The sequence below is a fragment of the Andrographis paniculata genome, unplaced genomic scaffold (genome assembly GCF_009805555.1).
Source record: "Andrographis paniculata isolate CXL003 unplaced genomic scaffold, ASM980555v1 Contig9END, whole genome shotgun sequence".
Classification (NCBI taxonomy): Eukaryota; Viridiplantae; Streptophyta; class Magnoliopsida; order Lamiales; family Acanthaceae; genus Andrographis; species Andrographis paniculata.
The window spans coordinates 2,187,591-2,202,063 of NW_026137639.1; the positions used below are offsets into that span (position 1 = coordinate 2,187,591).

Genomic DNA, 14,473 nt, shown 5'->3' on the forward strand with positions numbered 1-14,473 from the left:
AGAAATATTAGTATTATATTGAGATGAAGTAGAAATAAAAGTAAAAAGACTAAATTAATCATATTAGTATTGTATGATATAAAGGTAATAATATTTGTATAATATATTGTAACTTGAAAGTGTATTTGTAATGTTAGGTAGATAGACAGTACAATTACTAAAAAATAAAATAAATACTTTGTTATAGAACGGACCAAAATGAAAAAATAGATAGATTGTTAATGGACAATATATTAATTTTTGTTTTGTAAATATATGTAGAATTTTTTACAAAAAAGAGCACATCCTATATTTTGATCGAAAAGCAGAATAATAAACCTTTTAAATAAATTCAAAGAAAAAAAAAATATATTAGGTGTATTAATCCAAAAATAAAGATACTCACAAAATATGTATAATACATTTATAATAAATGTGTTCTATCAACTTAAAAATTAATTATTTAATATAAAATATTAATTCTTCCGTCCGAGGTGAATTTTCTATTTAATTTTTTTGGCGAATTAATAAAAAATAATATTTTATAAATATATAATATAATAAAATAATGTAAAATATCATTTTACTTTTGAAAAATAATATGAAAAATAAAAAATAAAAATACGTTGAGAGTTATTTTTTTAAAAAAAAATGAAATGAAAAATTTTATTTTAAATACACACTAAAATGAAAAATAAGAAATTTAATAATGGACAAAAAAATATATTTCTTATATTATGTTAATCATATCTAGCGTCAAACACGTCTCAAACTAAAAATATTAATCAAATAAATTGATTATTTATTTGTTTTAAAAATTCAAGTACCCTCTAATATTTGTATAGATAATTAATATGGAAAAACGTGTGTAATTATTAATTACTACATATATTAAGTCTGCAAATAAATTTAAATTTATTCTGAAATAATGATTAAATAAAAAAAAAATAACAAATTTTGACTGGTAATAAAAAAAATATCCATAATAGCAATCAATTACGAGAGATGCATCATAAGCAACAAAACGATTATTTATTCTAATTCTCTTTTATACTCAATGAGTCTGTTTTACATTATATTGAGAAATAATAATATTTTATTAATTAATAGAATGGTAAAAGGTAGTATATATAATAGTATATTTATAATTTATGTAAAAATTAAAAGTATTTTGATATTGATGTATAATTATTTTTATTAAAATTTAAAAAAAAAACTTTAGAGTATGAACGAACAAAAATAATAAAAATAGTACACCCTCCATCCCATGACAAAGTATCTATTTTTCTATTTTAGTCCGTCTAATAACAAAATATTCATTTCTTTTTTTAGTAACGGTACTATCTACCTAACATTACAAATACTCTTACAACTTACAATATATTATACAAACGTCATTACTTTTATATAGTATATAATAAAATTATTTTAGTTATATCTATTTTATTTTTATTATATATTAATATAATATTAATATTTTTAAAATTACGTGAAAAAAACAAATAAATACTTATGAATTATTTTTAGTCCACACGAAAAAAAGTATAAAAATATTTATTTATAAAAAAAGAATAACTTTGCTCACATTAGAAGGCACACTCACCCGGTCACAGTGTGGGCCCATTTGACCGGTACATTCAAACCGAGTGGACCCATCCAGATCTCATCCGACGGTGGAGAACATTTCATTTCCTGCACCCGCGTCGCACTGGATTACTCCCATACTGTCATAATTCAGACAGAAGCCCACAGTCATAGATTACAGAGAGGATTAAAAAAATGGAATAAATAAATATAAATTAAAATTAAAATTAAATAAATAAATAAATAAAAAGACATTGAAGAAATTCATTCTCTCTCTCTCTAACTCTGCCCCTATCTTCTTACCCTATCTGCTGAAAGCTCTTTCCCTCATTTTTTTCCCCTTTGTCTTAAATTCTCCCCGTTGTCCCAATTTCTCACCCTATTTTAAAAATGAACCCTCTTCGGAATATCCCAATGGCCTCCTGCTGCTGAGGATTTTGGTTTTAGGGTTTGTCTTTCTGGTAAGTATCGAATTCTTTCCTCCATTTTTACTTTCTTGCATTTTCGACCTAGTTTTTGTCATGTCTTTTTCCGCTCACTGCTGCCCAAAAGTAAAAAATAGAGCACAATTTTTTTTTAAAAAAAAAAAAAACCGAAACTTTTAAATTTTTTGGGGGTTTATCACTTTGGTGCATGCATTCGTTGCTAGGGGCTGTTTGGCTGCTCAAAAAATGGAGGTGAAAATGGATTTTGAAGGGCATTTTTTGGGATTTTTTTTCTTCTCTTTAATTGAGGACGTGGTTATGAATTTGGGTTTTTTTTTTTAATTGTTTAATTTATTTTGGTTTGTTCTTCAATTGCTGAAGATATTTGTTTGTGGGGGAGAAATGGAGGCACTGTTTTTGTGTTTGCGTAGGGTTTTGGGGCAATGGTTGTCTGAAAGTAATAGCGGCCGTTTTATGATGGTAACGTAGAAACGTCGTCGTTTGGTAGGAAAATGGGAAAAAGGTTTTAGCTTTTCAATTAAGCAAAACGAAAAAAAAAAAGGGAAAAAAAAGGAAACTCCATTTGTTGATTCTAGTTTTTTTTTTTTTTTTTTTTTTTTTTTTTTTTTTTTTATGAGAATTTGAAAAATAAATAAGAAAAAAGTTTGCCTCTTTTTTCTTCCTAATATATTTTCGAATTTGAACCCATTGTAATATTCTTGTTCCAAAATTTGTTGTAATCTATATTTCACTTTATACACCAATTTTCAGTATTTTCTTAGATTATATTATGTAAAGAAAATTACTTGCATCAAGAACAACATTATTGCTAGTTCTAAATGATTCCCATATTTCTATAGCTCTCATTGTAAAGGAAATTGTCAATTGTGTTTCGAATGCATCCACATTTCCATAGCTTTCCAAATTGCGATATTATTTGTATCGATGAGTTAGGACTAGCCTTTGTTCGGTTTAGGTTTGGATTAAAAGGTAATTGTCAAAACATTTTGAAGTCATATGAAATAAATTTGTGTCCGGTTAGGGCTATTGATTCTTCATGCTCTTCGAAACGGGCCTCCAATGTATCCGAATCATTAACTAAAACTTTCTTGCATTTTATCTTTTGTGTTCGGGTTTACATTTCTTTTTCACCATTAAAGCTCCCATTTTTCTTACAACATAGTAACCTTAGTGCCATGCAATTGTAATAACATGTGATTGATATTTACCTTGTTAGTTATATTAATATTATTGATGATCATATACATCGCTTTTGTGGATTATACTAATGGGATTCGTATTTACATATTGTTAGAACATGGAACTTCCTCAGAATTGGGACGGGATAATGAGCGGGGCGACAGAGGACGATGAGTTGGACAACATACTTAACGGTATTTTGGATTTTCCGATGGAAAGTTTAGAAGCAGAAGGGCTTGCAGGAGATTGGGATTCGAGCAAGTCACACTATCTCGGACCCATTCCATCTGATGATGTCCTAATGGGATCGTCGGTGATCGCTCATGCCAAGACCGACCTACAACATCCGGTTCCATTTCCGTTTCCATTCCCCTCTCAAGTGAGTTCTATAACTTATTTTTTGTTGTCTTTTCATTAAATAAACGGAGATGAATTTCATTATTGATTTAGACCTAGCTTCCAGACATTTTGATCGATTAACTTAGAATCATACATTCTTCTACTTATATTTATGAATGTTTGAACATTTTCTCACATTTCTTCATTTTAGATAGATATTATTCTCCCTTTTCTTTCTATCTCATTTTATAGAACTTTGTAAGTCTAATATTTGTTGATAAATGATTTAATAAACTTTGTTATAACGACACATTTTATGAAAAGTTGTCGGTCGGAACATAGGAATGAAACGAGAATGAAGTCACTTTAACCGTAGGTCTTAGTTATTAATCAGTGGCATTTATTTATTTTTTATTTATATAATTTTAGCCTTTTAAGTGGACACTTATTCGAAATTGTTTTGTATCTCATTTTTTGTTGCTCTAATAGTTCAAATTTTATGTTGCGACAGTCACGCATTCATCGAAAATGGCATGTTGGGGTCCACAATGCATGTTTAAGTGCAACATGGACAATTAGGACCATTAGAGTGAACATGAGGGTGATAAAGGCTATTTTACATATATAGTGCCCATTTAAAGAACCAAAATGATAAAGGACTTCGGATCCAAATTGTATCTCTTTTTCGATATATAATTATTAATTTTTAATATTTTTACCATCAATAACATATTTGAATAAAAGTTACATATTGATGATAACTACATGAATTGCAATATATAATAAAACATATATATATATATTAAAACTTATTTAGTTTTAATATTCTGTTACTAAAAAGTATATACTTAGTAATAATAATAATAATATTATTATGATTATTATTTAACTTTGTATTTTTGCTTTTAGATATCTTCCATATGAAGTAGTTGTTAGATGTAATGTTTATTTAGAGAAATTGGGAGATTGAATAGTAAAAAGTAGAAAAATAAAACACAAGCAAATATACACTTTTACTTAGTGATTTTTTTTTTTTTAAAAGATTTTAATTTGAAGAGAAGGTTGGATGGGATGTTTTATAAGATGAAATGATATATTTTTATAGAGAATACAAAGATTGCAAAAAAAAAATAAATAAATAAATAAATTGAAAAAAAAAAGGAAATCTCAAAGTAAACAAAGTCTTTGAGCATTTTTGGTTAATATTTATAATTCTAAGTGTTTTTGTTGTGAGGTATGAGAAATTGTGAAAATATTACTCCCTCTGTCCCACGTACCATGTCCACGTTACCGTTTTTGTCTGTCCCACATACCATGTTACTTTCATTTTTTGGAAAATGATTACACACTTTAATTTCATTTTAAACTTTTTAATTTTTTTTTTTAAATTTTAATTAAACTAATTAGTTATCTTAATCTTAATTTATACTTATTTATATTATCGGATAATTATTTTCACTAATACATTCTTAATTATTTACTAATTATATCGCTCCTAAAATACCGGGTCTACATTGTAGCAAACACGGTATGTGGGACGGAGGGAGTATTAAAAAAATGATAATTTTGTGTATTTTTGTTGATTTTTATTGTTAGGTGTATATATATTATTCTCTCCGTCCCAAGAAAGTATCCATTTATTTTTTTTAGTGGATTAAATAATAATAGTATTTTATTAGTTAGTGAAAATGTGTAAATATTTGCATATTGATTACTTTTACTCTACTATGAAATGGATACTTTTGAGTGGATGAACGAAAATAATAAAAATGATACATTGAGTTGGGATGGAGGGAGTATATATTTTTAGGTAATATTTTTGAGGAATCGTATAGGAATGAAACACTCGGTGAACATACTCTTTGTTTCCTATGAATTTTACTAACCTTAGTTACCTTCATAAAACATTTAAACAATCTCTTGCGTAATGTTCGTAGATAGTCTCTACTAAATTTCCACTTAAAACATTATTTCTACTAAAAGTATTTTTTCTTACATAATTTTTTGTTGATTTAGGCCCTATTTTTCGGGTTATTCGGACCAAATGAATTGGAGTTTCATTTGTGGATGTGATATGTTTCAAATAATTGAAGTTAGTTATGGATTTGAAATCCATCTCCTTTAACAATCCAAAGACCTCAATGCCATTTGTTTTGACTATGGATTTTAGGGTGCGTTTGGGTGGATAGATTTGGATTTAAAGTTAGATTTTAAGTAAATAGATTGAGAAATTACCTCGGATTTGAAATTAAATCCATTGTTGGGGCGATAAAGTATTTGAAATGACATAGTACTAAAGAGTATTTTAAAATATTAAGCGAGTGGATTTGAGTAGATTTTAAATCCATTGTATTGTCTTAACGCAAATTTCTCAACCAAACACGCCGTCAAATCGTAATAAAATCCAAACATTGTATTTGAATACCTATTATTTTAAATTTCGTATATTTCAATTTTGGTGATTTTAATTCATTTTCAAATCCATTTCATCCAACAAAATGTGATCTTAGTTTCTTCTAGCATTGTCCTTGCCTTTCCTTTTGTTTTATATTTCCTCTCACTTTTAACAAATTATCTCAATGCAATGAAGTTTTTGAATATATATTTACATAATTAGTACGTTCGTGAAAGTGAAGTGATTAAAATGTGCAATACTTATATAAACAATATGTGTGTAAAATATGATTGATTCTCCTTAATGTTTAGGGTATGTTCACTTGTCCCCTTGTTTTGATGTTTTTTTAGGTGAAATAGTCGTCGGACGTGATTACGTAAAATTTGAAACTATAAACACAAATGATCACTATTATATTTCCTTTAAATTTGGCATCATAAATTTAACGAATATTCGATCTGTTTCAGATGGACCCGGAGCCAAAGCCGGCACTCTACCAATTTTCGGACTCTTCAGGCTCGTGCGTTCCTCAACCAAACAAATACAACATGGTCTCGGAGCAAGTTCTATTCCAATCGCCGAGCCCGGTTTCGGTGCTCGAAAGTAGCGCCTCCTCGTCAGCCGGAAAGGCCTGTTTACCGCAATCCCGCATCAACAAACGCGTGAGATCAAGACGATCTAGACCATCCGGCGCGAACCCATGGGTTTCAGTGTTGCCGCTATTGACCTCCCGGAAGACTCAAAATGCGCGTAGGACAAAAGGGGCGAAAAAGAAGCAATCCCGGCTGCAGATTTCCGTTGAATCAGCAGCGGTGGTGGCAATGGACCCGACAACCGACGGGGTCGAGCCGCAAAATTCGGGGGCCATCAAGAAATGCACTCATTGTCAAGTGACGAAGACGCCCCAATGGAGAGAGGGGCCGATGGGGCCGAAGACACTGTGCAATGCTTGCGGAGTCAGGTACAGGTCGGGTCGGCTGTTCCCGGAGTACCGGCCGGCGGCGAGCCCGACATTCGTGGCGGCGGTGCATTCGAACTCGCACAAGAAAGTGTTGGAGATGCGGAACAAAGGGCAGGTTCATCAGGTGATGGAAATAATGAATGGTAATTGAATGTTAGGTTAATTTTGTGTTGTGGCCCGAATGAATGAATTAATGTTGTCGTGGTGAAGACAATAGTGTTGTGTCTGTGTCTCTGTGTCGTCTGTCTGTCTGTCTGTCTGTTGAATGTTTTCTTGGTAGGAGAAGAAATGAAAGTTAAGAAGAAAGGTTGGAGTACACTACTGATGATCATGATGATGATGATGATGATGATGATGATGGAGTTTTAGTTTTGTTCTCTGTTGGATTAATCTTGTTAATTGGTTGGTTCCTTTATTGGGTTTTTTTTTTTTTTTCTTTGTTGGTACTTTTTCCTTTTTGTTCGATTTTGGTTAGGGAATCATTCATTCTTTGTAGAGAAGTGTGTTGGAGGGATGAGACAGAGTCTTAGGTTGTTTAGGTGGGTGGAGAAGACGATACTTACAATACTACTACTACTATTTCTGTCTGAAAATGGGATTGCATGATATGCTACTATATATTAGTTTTTGAATTGACTTATTATCAGGTATTACTAATTTTGGGATTTTATTTTCTCTAAATTTTGGGATTGTATTTTTCGATAGGTTTTAATTAAGGGATTGTATTTTTATGATAGCCGTAATGATTGGTCAATTGTTTTCGAAAATAAGTAGTACTTTCATCGTCCATTACCAATTTATTTTTTTAATTTTATTTTGGTTCGTTCCATAATAAAGTATTTATTTTTTTAATAGTTGTATTTATACTGATATTAAAAATATTTTTACAATTTATTATATAAATATTAAATAGATAAGTGAGAGAGTGGGAGTATTAATTTAAATACGTGGCACAAGGCCTTCGAATGAGATGCAGAAAATTCATGTGTTTTAGAACCTTTTGTCTTCGAGTTCCATCGTCATCCTTTGTTAATAAATACATAAATATATATATATATATATATATATTAACGTGTAAGGATTGTATGTGATCAATGGCAAAAAGAAAAAATAAATAACGTGTAAGGATTGTATGTGATGAATGGCAAAAAAAAAAAAAAAAAAATCGAACCGAATTTTCGATTAATCGAGCAAATTTGGTTCGAATACAAATACTGCATATTTTTTCATTTCGGTTTGGTTTCGATTTTTTACTTTTTCGGTTCGGTCAACCGAACCAAATATATTTGTATATTTATATTATTATATTTTAAAATTTATATAAATAATTATATTCGGTTTGATTTCGGTTCGGATATTTGAAATATTTGTAAATATTTTGATTTAATTAGAATTTTAATTATTTTTTAATATAATTTTTTTTTTAATTTTGGTTCGGTTCGAATTATTTGCAAATATTGCAAATATTTTTGATTAACCAAAAATTTTTGATTCGGATACGATTCGCAATTTCGAATATTTCACTACAAAAAAAAAATAGTATATTTATAACGGAATTCCGTTCATAAAATTCACGTAGCTAACGTAATTCCATCTCTAATTCCGTTTCTAATATCATTAGTAACGGAAAAAGTAAATTAGGGAGCGAAAAAACCTCGTTACAAAATTGATAATTTCTTGTCGTGTTTGTTCGATTCGGTTTGGATATCAAATACATGCATATTTGCAAATATCCGAATCGTACCCACATAGATTTATCAATATCGTGTTGATTAAATATATACTTTTTAATCTATATAATTTAATATCTAATGGTCAATAATAAATAATATTAAATTTGTAATTTTATTATATAGTTTTGAATGAGTAATTAAACAGTCTTTGAAAAATAATTAAAATTGAAGCTATAGCAAAAGTGTTACTATAAAAGAGCACAACATTATCTTATAAACACAATACTTGAATATTTTTTTATTATTTAATAGTATTGCTTTTAAGCCATATCCAAAAAGAAAAAAAACAAAAAAAGATGGATGAGGAATCAATTTAAGAAACTAATATAAATAGCACAATATTAGTAATAAAAAATCATGATAATAATACCTTCTTCGTATTAGTAAAATAATTATTACTATATAATACAAATAATTATACAGGTTAAAGATAATTAAATAATTTAATTAAAATTTAAAAAATTTGTAAATTATAAAATTTAAAATGTAAAGTGTAATTATTTTTTAAAAACCAAAAGGAAAAAAAATTATGTAAGACAGAACAAAATTAGAAAAAATAGAAATTTTATGCGGACAGAAAGAGTATAAAGGAAATAATTGAAGAAAATTATATAAAAAAACCCAATGATTATACCACGGGAGCACAATAATTATATCGTAAAACCATAATAATTATATCAAGATAAGATAATACTCCCTCCGTCCCGTATAAAGTGTAGCGTTTGTTTTTTACTTGTAGATTTTTTAATATTAGTATTATATTGAATTGTAGTAAAAAAAGACGAAAACACCTTTATTAGTATTATAAAGATTGTGATATTTATGTAATATATTATAAGTTGAAAAGATATTTATTATGTTAAGTAGGTAGTACAATTACTAAATTAAAAAATATTACACTTGTTTTGGATCAGACGAAAATAAAAAATAAAATATTTTTAAAGGACGGAGGGAGTTTTAAATATAAAAGAGCACAATAATAATAATAATAATAATAATAATAATAATAATAATATAAGTATTGCAGGAGGGGGACGAGGATGATATGATTAATACTCTCCCGTCCAATTTCTATTGTCCTAAAGTATATTTGCACGGTTTTTTAGGTGATTGTCTTTTTGTTATGAATTGACAAATTTGTCATTAATTGTATGGTAGAGATTAAAAGTAATAAATAAATGAAGGGTAAAAATGTAAAATGTGTGTTTTAAAAAAAATAGGATAATAGTTGTTAAACGTCCCAAATAGAAAAGTGGGACATTAGTTTGTAGACGGAGGGAGTATGATATCTAGTCTAGGGGTCTGGTGTAATTGGTACAAAAGGTGGGGTTATGGTTGAAAGGTATTTTTGGTGCTAATGGGATATGGATGAAGAATACGAGGACTTGATTGAAATGACAATGGAATCTTGCTTATGGTAATGCCCTCATGCTTAAAAAAAAATGAGACAGATATTGAAGAAAATAATATGAAGCACAATAACTATATTACAAAGCACAAATATTATAATAGAAAAGCACAATTATTATATTACGAGAGAATAATATTAATTATGAAATAATATAATAAAAATAAATGAAAAGTACAAAAATTATTTCAAAATAATACAATAGTAATTTCAAAAAATGCACAATAAAATAATAACAAGATTCAGAGTGCACATAAATTTTCTCAAATCAATCTCAGAAAGAAAACTCAAATTTTGGTAAATTAAGCCAAATCATTCTTTAAATTTTCATTTTGTTTCACAAATTACTTTACTTTTTCATTCTAATAAATAAAAAAAAAGAAAAAAAAAAGAAAATATTAGACACGAGGAATGAACAATATTAAAATATCGAACTTGCCAAAAATAAATATTGATATCATATTCAATTTTTCGATATAATATGTACCGAGAGTTTCAATATATCAAAATTTTCAATATATTCAATATTTTTTAGTACGTAAATCAGTATTATAGATTTTTTCATCCATAATCCAAATGCAAAGAGAACCACCCTTTAATTCGACCATCTATTATACTTCATCTGTCCAGTGGAATATGTGCATTTGGTTTTTCTTTTTCTTTTTTTCCAGTGAATTGAAAAATAATAATATTTTATTAGAGAGTTAAAATGTGTAAAATAGTTTTGATATTGTTCCCTTGAAACTACTAAAAAATAAATAAATATTTTTTTGTAAATTAAGAGGTAGTTCAATATTTATAAATGATTATTTTTACTATAATTTTAAATGAATATTTTAAAAAAAAATAGACAAAAATAATAAAACAAATATATTGAGTTGATAAATTTTGAATATATATTATTTTAGAGTTTGATTTCTGCTTTTGTTTTTATTTGTTATTTTTAATTTTGACTTTAATAAAATATTCTATCAAATATATATATATATATATATATTATATAAATTATAAGGGTTGCATGGTAAAACAGTTTAACTCGAATTGGAAATCAACATAACCTAATATTTTGTTTTGTTTGAAACTAACTGAACAGAATTTTAGTCATATTTGTTTAAAAGTATTGGGCTTATTTAATCACTGGGTCGAACCCAACCAAAGGCTAATTTCCAAGTGGACACAATATTAAACCCATACTATTTTCATTAATTTGAGTAATAAATAAATAAAATGCCATCTAACGTAAAGCGGATACAAAGGTAATGACATTGGTGTAATATATTGTAAATTGGAATGGTATTTGTAATATCAGGTAGATAGTACAGTTATTTAAAAAAAATAAAAAAAAATGAATACTTTAATATGGGACAAACCAAAATAGAAAAATCGATAGATTGTTAAGGGACGGAGGAGTAATATTTTAATCGGTTTTCCTTAAGCCTTGAAATTGAAGTTTTTTGGAATTTTTAGGTAGTCAGTGATTAATCTTTTATTTAAGATTTGTTTTTAGAGAACAACGGAGGAAATAATAATAATAATAATAATTTATATTTTTACCTAACAATTAAATTAAAAGAAAAAAAATATAATATAATGTGATATTTTCTAAAAGAAGTTATTGAATATTATTAAAATCTTAAATGTATAACTAAACAAAGCTTAAAAAACACGAATGATTAAGTTGCTGAGTAGAAGTAATATGACTAGTACGATGAAAACAATTAATAAGAACATAATTTTTGTTATGTGAATAATTGTCATATGTTGTTAGTTCATATGTTATATTCGTATTATATTCATATAAATATTATAATGTTAAATTATATTTTATGCAATGTATATTTATATTTATATTTGAGGTGTTGTTAGCATCGTACTGCCCTATTTAAATAGTTTATTTATAATTTACATGACCCGTTAAATTATCAATTTACTATTATTTTTATTTCTATATATCTAAATATTTTCTTTACACATTTTACATAAATTTAAAGACTTTGTTGTCCAATAAAGAATAGCTTATTTGTGTAAAGGTAAGTTCTGAATTTCATAAGCTTATTTATATATTTCAAGTAGTATGAGATTGAAATATGTGCAATTCTTCAATTAAACATGATTTTTTAAGAAGTGATGCAATTTTTTAAATTTAATTAGAAATTAAATTTAATTAATGTTTCTTCCATTGCAAAGAAATTAATTTTTGTAGGATATTAATATCCATTCATGAGCACACAAAACTTATATCACTTGAATTGCACTAAATTCATCAATAATCCTCATTCATCAATAATCTTCATTCATTTTAATGTAATCACACTTATCTCAAATAAGTACAATACGAATCAAAACAAACTCGCGCATAAACAAAACCATCATGACGATTGAATTTTCGTCTTATTACACTACACATTCCAAATGTTTGAAAATTAGGATGTCGCTAATGATTGAACTCTTTCAACCCATTTAAACACCTAAAGATAGTATATACATAAGTTTCTACATTTTTTTTATTTAAATTTTTTCTGACATTATTGAAGGAAATGCATTCATATCGTTTCACGAACGCCTAAGTACGAGCTTTTTTAAGCAACCAACTTCGCACTTGCATAGATAGTTCCTTTAAATCATGCACTTGTGCTACAATTTCTCAGAAGAACTATTGAGAAGTTAAACTTCAACCTTAACGATTGTAGGACCGAACACATACCTTGGGATGATGTTAATTATGCATTTTAATTTATAAGTGTGAGTTTCCCACATTGAATTCAAGCCTTTGGTGTTGTACCAGAGAAAAATTGTGTTTCTCATAAATATAAATTTAATTAGATTTTAAACTTATCTCTATCGCAAACTTGTGCACTAAGTTTCGCGCCAACTCCATTCTCAAGTTGTAGCTAAGTTCTGTTGAGAACGAACAAAATCAATTGATATTACTCAACGCATGATTAACTCTCAAACCATATTGTGTCTAACATTCAAGTGTCTCGATTTTCCATTACATATTTAACTATAGGCTCTTGCTAGTTGTGCTATTACAATGGATCGAAATGGGTGCAATTGGTTCCGCCACAATAGAATCTCATGAATTAGGTTGCACAATCATCTATCTTTTTACCGGCAACGGTCAAGGCTACAAACTTATATTTTATTGTTGATTGAGTGTGCAAATTTTTTTCTTGAAAACCCACGAAATAGCATATCCTCCAAGCAAAAATATCCAACCACTAGTGCAAGTATGATCCTCCAAATTAATGAGCCAACTTGTATCGGTATATCCTATTATGATAGAAGAAATCCGACATAGATTAAGTTATAATTCACAATTTTCTTTAATTTGTATAATTGAAAAAAATCGTTTCATAGTCTGCCAATGTTGAATACTAGAATTATTCGTGAATCTACTCAATCTGCCTATAACAAATGCTATATCTCGTGTGCTTGTCATGGCATACATGAAGCAACCAATCAACTTTGCATATTTCAATGGATATACTTTTTACCTTGATTAGGTACAAGTTTCTATTTGGATTGTAAAGAGTACTCGCCGGAGAATAATCATAGAAATTGAATTTTTAAATACTTTTTCAATATAATGATATTGTGAACTAGAAATTCTTTTGTTATGTCATTTTATTTTTATAGCAAAGATTACCTCGGCTTCTCACCTATCTTTCATGGATTTGCAACATTCAATCCACAAATTTCAGCCACAAAACCAATCAAGCATTCAAACTTAATGTATGCAAAACAACTTGACATTAACATGCTTGAATTTATAATCCTACACTCAACATTCTAGCAACTATCGATCATATATTATTTGTGTACAAACATACCTTAATCCCTTGAGACATTAAATTCTAATTATTTGCAATAATTAATATAAATGTAATAAGTACTCCCTCCATCACATATCTATCCATCCATTTACCTTTTATATGAAGTTTTAGAAATATTAGTATTATATTGAAATGTAATAGAAATAAAGATAAAAAGACTAAACTATCAATATTAGTATTATATGATATAAATATCATGACATTTGTGTAATATATTGTAAATTAGAAGGGTATTTGTAATGTAAGCTAAATAATATAGCTACTAAAAAAGAAAATAAAAATTTTGTTATGGGACATACCAAAATGAAAAAAATAGATAAATTGTTAAAAAACGGATAAAGTATGTCTTAATAATCAAGACATAAATCACTAATTATTCACAATAACTCAAACAAGTTGATTCGTTTATAGTGCATACAAACAATTATTGTGAATTTGATCTGCTTTGATTTGAGAAAAAATCATTTTTGTAACAAAATTTTTTTTTGTCTCTAAATCTACTTTTTCCGTTACTAATGACATTAGAGATAGAATTAGGAATGAAATTACATTAACTACTTGAACTTTTGGGACGAAATTATGTTACAAATATATTATTTTTTTAGTGTCTTCG

At 27.6% G+C, this 14,473-nt stretch overlaps 1 protein-coding gene across 1 annotated transcript; it reads left to right on the forward strand.

Annotated features, from left to right (window-relative positions):
* Positions 1–1,830: 1,830 nt before the first annotated feature.
* On the forward strand, positions 1,831–7,298 carry LOC127244368 (GATA transcription factor 11-like). The gene is made up of 3 exons (XM_051264861.1): positions 1,831–2,024; positions 3,304–3,567; positions 6,390–7,298. Exons 2-3 carry the CDS (start codon positions 3,307–3,309, stop codon positions 7,032–7,034), a joined length of 906 nt encoding a protein of 301 aa, XP_051120818.1. The 5' UTR covers positions 1,831–2,024; positions 3,304–3,306; the 3' UTR covers positions 7,035–7,298.
* The last annotated feature ends 7,175 nt before the right edge of the window (positions 7,299–14,473 follow it).

Excerpts from the sequence above, each read along its gene's own strand:
- LOC127244368 (XM_051264861.1), top strand. The coding sequence starts at position 3,307 with ATGGAACTTCCTCAGAATTGGGACGGGATAATGAGCGGGGCGACAGAG. Across the intron at positions 3,568-6,389 it reads CGTTTCCATTCCCCTCTCAA|ATGGACCCGGAGCCAAAGCC; the intron begins GTGAGTTCTATA and ends GATCTGTTTCAG.